The sequence below is a fragment of the Poecilia mexicana genome, unplaced genomic scaffold, assembly GCF_051168715.1.
Source record: "Poecilia mexicana isolate PSO_F unplaced genomic scaffold, ASM5116871v1 scaffold_5, whole genome shotgun sequence".
Lineage (NCBI taxonomy): Eukaryota > Metazoa > Chordata > Actinopteri > Cyprinodontiformes > Poeciliidae > Poecilia > Poecilia mexicana.
Window position 1 is genome coordinate 4341910 of NW_028263374.1, and position 7480 is coordinate 4349389.

The 7480-nt window shown below is 39.9% G+C and overlaps 1 protein-coding gene across 1 annotated transcript; it reads right to left on the reverse strand.

Annotated features, from left to right (window-relative positions):
• Nucleotides 1-295: 295 nt before the first annotated feature.
• setmar (SET domain and mariner transposase fusion gene) lies at nucleotides 296-3113 on the reverse strand. Its single transcript, XM_014975500.2, has 2 exons — nucleotides 2671-3113; nucleotides 296-1399 (listed from the first exon to the last, which is right to left on the reverse strand). The coding sequence occupies exons 1-2, from the start codon at nucleotides 2755-2757 to the stop codon at nucleotides 635-637; spliced, it is 852 nt and encodes a 283-aa protein (XP_014830986.2). The 5' UTR covers nucleotides 2758-3113; the 3' UTR covers nucleotides 296-634.
• Between the last annotated feature and the right edge of the window lie 4367 nt (nucleotides 3114-7480).

A 7480-nucleotide genomic window follows, 5' to 3' on the forward strand; every position in this document is an offset into this window, starting at 1 on the left:
TCTATATAAACTTGTACCCCACCTCCCACCTCTCGTGATCCAGCACCATCTGAAGCAGAAAAAATATGTAAGAAAATGGGAAATTACACATCCCAACGATAAATGTTGAACCAATAGACACATAAATATCTACAGCTAACAGGAATTTGTACCTTCTAATTTGCGTAAGCCTTTGTGTCTGTCTAAAGAAACTTATTAAACACCAGTCCTTGTGGTGTGAAAAATGGAAGGAGACAGACTGAAAGTCTGCTGGGACACACCAGGACAGGAAATAAATATCCCACAGAAGGTGAAATGGGTTGGAATAACAACAGGTTTACTCCCTTAGATAAATAAAGCATTTTTTTTTCTTATTCTTATTTATCTTATTCATATCTGTTTTTACAGCGAGTGGGAGGCAGCATTAAGACAGGGGGAGAATCAGAAGGGAACCAAACAGGAAACAGTGACGAGCGAAGCCATGACTCATCCAAACGATTGTGCTGGAAACTGCCGATGCGCTCCACAGTCTTGTCTTAATGAGCTGCTGAACTGACCGAGGGTTCAAGGAAACTCATCATGGACAAACTGCTTTTTTTTGTTTGATTGTTTCTTTTGTTTCATTTTTTACAGTTGAGTTAAAAACAACTTTATTTTAGCCGAGGATCGATAAATCGAGCGGAAGGAAGCGCGTGCAGTTCACGGAACCGCAGTGGCACTGCTTCCTCTTCAGTCCGTCCCCGGATGGCGCCTCTACGGGCTTCTGGGCGCCATATCTTCCCGAGTAGTCAAACGTCAGTTCCTCCTGTGCGTGTATGTCCCGTCCGGCGAACAGCGCCAGCCTCGGTATGGCAGAGTGAACGCGAACGGGCAGCATGTACAGATTCGGTGCGCAGGAGTGGTTGAGGAAGCGGCCCACGTTTCCTGTCCGAGCGGGGTCCACGAACGTCTCTGTGACGGAGCCCGTCCCCGCGTGCTCCCTGACGGCGATGATGTAATTGTTCTCCTCGGCTCTCTGGGTGAGCTGTCTGCGTTTGGCCTCCTCGAAAGTGATCACCTCCCCCGCGTATTCACACACAAACATCCCGCGAGGAATTTCTTCCATTGTTCGTACTCCCCAGCCCTTGCTCTTGGTGCGCCAGACCTCCAGCCTGAGCCGGAGCCCCCTCCCTACCACGCGGTTAGAGCAGGTGTCACTGCAGGTACAAAGGGCATTGCACTCAAACACGGGGGAAGAGTAGCCGGATTCAGGTCTGTCGAGGTTCAGCAGCCTGCCCGTGTCATCATAGGCCTTGTCGGACGTTTGAAGGCAAGTGCAGGTCTCGGGGTGGCAGGAATGGGAACTACAGGAGCAACCAGGAAGGGTGACTTCTCTTGGATCTACGGAGCATCCTGGGCCCTGAACGTTATCTGTGGAATACTTGAGAAAAACAGAAAATTACAGAAGCTGCACCAGATTAATAAAATAAAAAAAAATAAAAAAACAAAAACTTGGAAAAATATTCATATGGCTTGAATAATTTCTGAAGTTTTACATCCATAAATTTATACTTTGTAGGGATTTCTGTGAGATTTACACAATGTGGTGTATAAAAGTAAAAGGGATGGAAAAAGATACATCCGTCTGTGCTCAACACCAGCGGCCATTGGGTGAGAGGCAGGATACACCCTGGACAGGTCACCAGCCTATCACAGGGCAAACAACCATGCGTACACACACACACAGACATACACACGTAAGGGAAATTTAGAGAGACTAATTAATCTAGCTGTCATGATTTACCCTGGAGTACCAGGAAAGAACCCCTGCATGCACAGGGGGAACATACAAACTCTACACAGAAAGGTCGGGTTTTGAACCCAGGACCTTCTTGCTTCAAGGCTACGATGCTAACCAACTGTACAACAATAGCATCCTTCTTTGTGATAGTCTGGTACATAAAATATGTGGATGTTTGTGATTGTATACTTCTGCAAGGCACTATACGTGTAAAAAGAGTGCAACTAGAAATAAAAATTCATGAAATTAATTCATTTTCATGTCAGTAAACAAGTCAAACAGGTTCACAGCTCAAAGATGTTACTGTTTATCTCTTAACAAAAGGTGTGCCAATGTTTTACATGCTTTTTCAGACTACAACTGTCATTCATTTGTAATCAGCTTACACAATACGTAACTCTACCTGTGGGCATAATAAATCAGTCTACATCTTCCTACTAAGGTTGTAGAAAGGCAGTCATTGTTTGATTCGCTACAAGTTGTAGACAGGTTATGTTTGCAGTGATGATTTACTGACACCTGCTGGTGAAACAAGGCATTTCAGCTGATGGAGGTGAGGCTTCTCAGAGCAGATGGCTACAGTTTAAAAGGCATTTAATCTAATACTCACAAGGTATTATGTTTTATTATTCATATAAAATAATAAAAACAAAACAATAAAATAAAATAGAAATACCCCGGACTCATTAAATGTCTACTGAATTCGCAGACCAAGCAAGTATTAAAACTATTTTAGTGTTCACAAAAGCAGCTATAAATGTTAAATTGCAAGCAATTTTGTTCCGGTTATGACAATTCCGAGAAAGCAAAACCTCGATTCTGCGCGTCCCTTTTCCTACCTCAAAGTAATAATTCAGTTACTGTTAGCTACCGGGGGTATTCATCTGCGGAAAGGGTTTGGGTGTCGTCACCTTGAATGTCGGAGGTGTCAGAGCTTCACATATTACAGGAACATCCTCCAAACCGCCGCTCAAATCCACACATTGCTCCTCAGTCATGCTGCGGACCAGCTATCTACCTGCAGCATGTCAACAAACTGAATCAAAACCAGAAAAAACAGCTTCCGCTGATGAAGTTAACGACTATCTCCCCCTGGCGGTAAGTTGGAATCATTACACCCTCATAAAAGATGACGAATGACACTACCTTAAAAAAATACATGCTTTGTCTCAATAAAGAATTTGATATCACATCTTTAAAGTCAAATAAACAAAAAAAAATCAAGCCAGAATCTTATTCTACACCACATATTTAAAATGGAAGCGGTTTTAAATGTTTTGCTAAGTTGCAACTTGTCTTTAAGTTGCCTGTAAAATGCTCAGTTTCATCAGCAGGCTTTAATCTTTTGGAGACGGTATCATACGCACAATTTTTCTCCACATAAAGAAATAGTATGGAAACAAAAAAGCTTATATAAAAATAAACATATTGATAGAGATATAGTCATCATTGCATATAGTTGTTTGAGGATAAAAGTAACCATAATGCGAACATCATGAAAGCGATAAGTGCATATAAAGTTTGCCTCAGTTATGAAAGTTGTTCCCCTGGGTATAGCTGAGCTGAAAGCTTAATTTATCAAAAATCAAGTCTTATCCCTAAAAACTGGGGTAATGGATAATAAATGCACGAATAAGTCTATAAGGAAAGTTCTACAGTTATAACATGGTCCAAAGGAAAGTTTATCAGGAAAACACAATTTAGTAATATAAACTGGAACTGGTAATTTATTTTTAATACTGTAAATAAAAAAAATAAGGAAACTTACATAACTGCTATAATGCAATGTGAGAATAAAATTACTACTATTATTTAAAGAGTGTAATTAGTTTTGCACAAAAAACAAAGATGAAATAAATCCGATTGGCTTTAAGTAAAGGTGAGAAAAAGAGCTTGACATGAAAACAGCTTTCTTTAAAACAAAACAAAAAATCAACAACAACAACTTATTTTTGTAATTATACAAAATTATAAAAAAAAAGTTATACATTTTTTTCACTCATATCAGAAAATGAACCTCAGATTCAGTCAGTGAAATATTTGACTATTAAATGTAACTGTTGCTTGTTCACATTGTGCGATTGAAAAATTTAAATGGTAAGTTACTATTGTTACAAAAAGAAAGTTTTCTTTTTCAAAGTTTCAGGGAAAAACATCTTCACACTGTCCAGAACTGCAGAAAGGTTTGGTAAAGTGATTGCATCTCTGTATTTTGAACACTAGGGGGGGTGCTCTCCACATAAGACGGAATAACAGGACGATTTTTAAAGATCAGGAATATTTGTGGTTAGGTAAAGTAATAAGTATCAGAAACATTTGAGGCTAATTAAAATTATAACACTTAGTCTTTGAGACCATAAAGTAAACCAAACATACAGGGATGTTTCAGTCAGCATAACTAAAAACATTCTCCATTAATAAAATTGTCTGTTAGGGCTAGTAAACTGTCCAGTGTGCAAATACCTTTTGATCTTGAATGCTGTAGCAGTAACTGAACCAGGAGAAGACAATGCAGTACATATTTAACTCCTGAAGCTAGAAGGTCAGACAAAACTAAACTTCTCAGAATCTTTTCCATAGGATGGAAAAATAAACAGGGAGAAGGTAACATATGTTGTATGTATGTTATTGTCAGTAGGTTGTGTGAAGAACTACACACAAAATCAGAGTTCGTTCCCTTAAGATAACATTTGTCCTTTTTTCTAAGCAGCTACCTGAGCCACCCAGCTGCAAAATTGGACATTAATCAATTTAACCTTTGAATTTGGTTGAAAACTTGACCTTTTGGTGTTGAATTAACCTTGGGCTGAATCAGTCCATTGCAACTGGGTTTCCAAAATAACCCAAACTGATTTGGTTTGAGGGGCTGCACAGTGGCGTAGTAGGTAGCACTGTTGCCTTGCAGCAACACTTTCTGCATGGAATTTGGACGCTCTCCCTGTGCATGTGTGGGGTTTTTTATACCACAAAATACAAAGTACTGTGGGAGGAAGTACTCCGGCTTCCTCCCACAGTCCAAAATCATGACTGTCAGGTAAATTGGTCTCTCTAAATTCCAGGGTGTACCCCGCCTCTCGCCCGAAACGTTTGCTGGAGATAGGCACAACAATCACAAAAAGGACAAAGATCATAAAACCCATCTGAATGTTTTAGAATTAGAATATTTCACAGTTTATAATTTCTGCAATATTTTAATGGCTTCCCCATTTAGGTTATGGTACATTGTGAGATTATACTTGCATCTGACCAGAGTGATACTTATTCTCTTGTTTGGAATGTCTTTGGGGGACTTCAATAGGCTTACTTGTTAGGAATACTTGGGAGTTTGATGACAACAGACACCACTGGGATGCTGAACTCTGAAGCTCCGCTACAATTGGTTGAAGAGATAATGAACACAAAGCCCATCAGAGCCCGTTCTCTGGAGATATTATCAACAACTGCCCACTGCTGCGTCTGATACCGCGCTGATGGACTTGGCCTTAAATTGTCTGTGATGTTTCTCTTAGGCTGCAGGGAGGAGAGCTGGCTGAGGAGGACAGAGGAGAACAAAAGAAATTTCAAAGCTTTCCCTCATCTGCCTTGCCAACTTCGAGAAATATAATGACGGCGGTGACCCGGGAAACACCGGAGGGGTTACTACAAGGATTAGCCGTGTAATGGAGCTGGGAGGCAGACGTGGAAATTACTAGAAACTCTACGTAGGTGAACACGGCAAGGTTCGGTTGAGAGGACGGCTTCAGCTTTCGCCTACGCTGCATGATTCGCTTCATGACACGTTTGGAAGTTTAGTTTGGCTGTCAGCTAACTTCGGGGATAACGTTTTTATCCATACCACAAGGTATTGCAAGCTAATTAAACATGGAGTCAGGTGTTCACCAGCACCCAAAGGCAAGCGTTGTAGCTTCCTGACGAGCTTTGGAAAAATAGAAATGTATAACAGAGCGAGACGCAGCTAAAAAAATAGAGAAATCCTACTTTTCAAACTTTTGCTCACTTTTCATTTACCAAATTATCACAATGAATTGAAAATGTGTTTGCGTGTCTGTGTGGGAACTCAGACTGTTTGCTAAATCTTTGAATGGTTCAGAACAATTCCAGACCTTTGCTGTTATTCAAGACTTTAAGTTTATTTTTTAAGGATGTTTGATATATCGACATCGGTATCGGACAATATTAGTCCTTTTTTTTAACACATTGATGTTGGTCCAATAAATAAAACCGTGCAGATATTTATCTCCATCTTATTGCCGTTTGTTTCTGGAGGAGGTTGGTCATGTGACAGTGATAGTGATGCAGTTTAACCAAACCAGTAGTGGTGAAGTCAGCGGTATGGTCGTTTTAGTCAAGATACCAATAATGGATATCAATGTAGGGCCACGTTTCCACATCATTAGCACATCCCTATTATTTATGTTTGTCTTCACTGAATTCACTGTACTTTGTATTTTGTGGTATAAAAAACCCCCCACACAACTTTCTAATGAGATACCAGGGCAACCTAAACATTTCCCCACTTGTTATCTTTCATGCTGTGAAGTAAATAAGCAACTCTATAAAGGTGAGGCCCATTTGGGTTTTGTTGGCTGACCTTTCCCAGCCTGCTTCTAATGCTATTCTAGTTGCAGGAGGAGAAGTCAGAGGCACCGTGAATCAAACCAAAATATGTGGAAATGTTGCTGTGCTCGCCTGGGGCGTACACCTGCCCCAAGTCAAGGTAACAATGAGTTGTTTAATAATCGCTCTGGAAACAGTTTGATGCCAAGAAATCTCCTCTGCTTTTGTCCCGTTAACTTTTTACTTTCACTACCATGGCAGCTACGTCCCACTGTAGCTAATGAAGCTGAGTGGCTATCGTATTTAATAGTCTTATCACTACTGTTTTTAGCATTTAGATTGCCAGTCTTACTGACGTGCACACAAAATGCTTTCTGCTGTAGAAAAGCCACCACCGGTTACAGAACGAGCTCCATCTAAAAATACAGTTAAAAACGAGCTTCAAGCGTCCGTGTCAGCGCCAAGACCGAACACACACTCAGCCTGGCAGAATGCTCCAGGCAATACGCAGCACTCCTTTAATTGGGCCCTGAGAGAAAACACCAGAACAATCCGCCGAACAATTTATTATGCATTATACAGATGATTAACATCACAGACATGTGCTACGTTTCCATGTATCTCCGTGTTTCGCCACTTTCTCAAATGGCCCAAAACCTGGGTACAGCTTATTCATTATTATTATTATTATTATTATTATTATTATTATTATTATTATTATTATTATTAATTTTGAAACGTACTATCACCAACTATCCAGATTAATTTCAAATGGCTGTAAGCTTTGTAAAGATGCGTTACACACACGTTCACAGCTTTTTGCTTCCGTTGGAGTAAAAGTATTTGCATACTTATGATAGGGATTGGACATTTTCTTTGGATAATGTGCAACACTGAACTCTGTCATTGTTAAAGAAATTATTAAGCTTTTTTTTTTGCTTCCTTGCATGCAGAAAAGCCCCACTTTTTTGACAGGTATAGGCATCTTTTTATTTACATTCATAAAGTAAAGACATCTATTGTACATTATGTAGGCAAAAGTAAATTGGCTCAGTTCTGAGTTATTTTCTGCAATCAAAGTGAATGGTACTGGTGGGAACTTCTGTGTGAAAGTGATGTTAGTATTTTTTCCCCAAATACACAGCAGCCAGTGCAATCTGAAAA

Coding starts and splice junctions, on each gene's coding strand:
- setmar (XM_014975500.2), bottom strand. CDS start 2,757: ATGACTGAGGAGCAATGTGTGGATTTGAGCGGCGGTTTGGAGGATGTT. Junction 1,400..2,670: donor TGACACCTCCGACATTCAAG/GTGACGACACCC, acceptor GTTTTTCTCAAG/TATTCCACAGATAACGTTCA.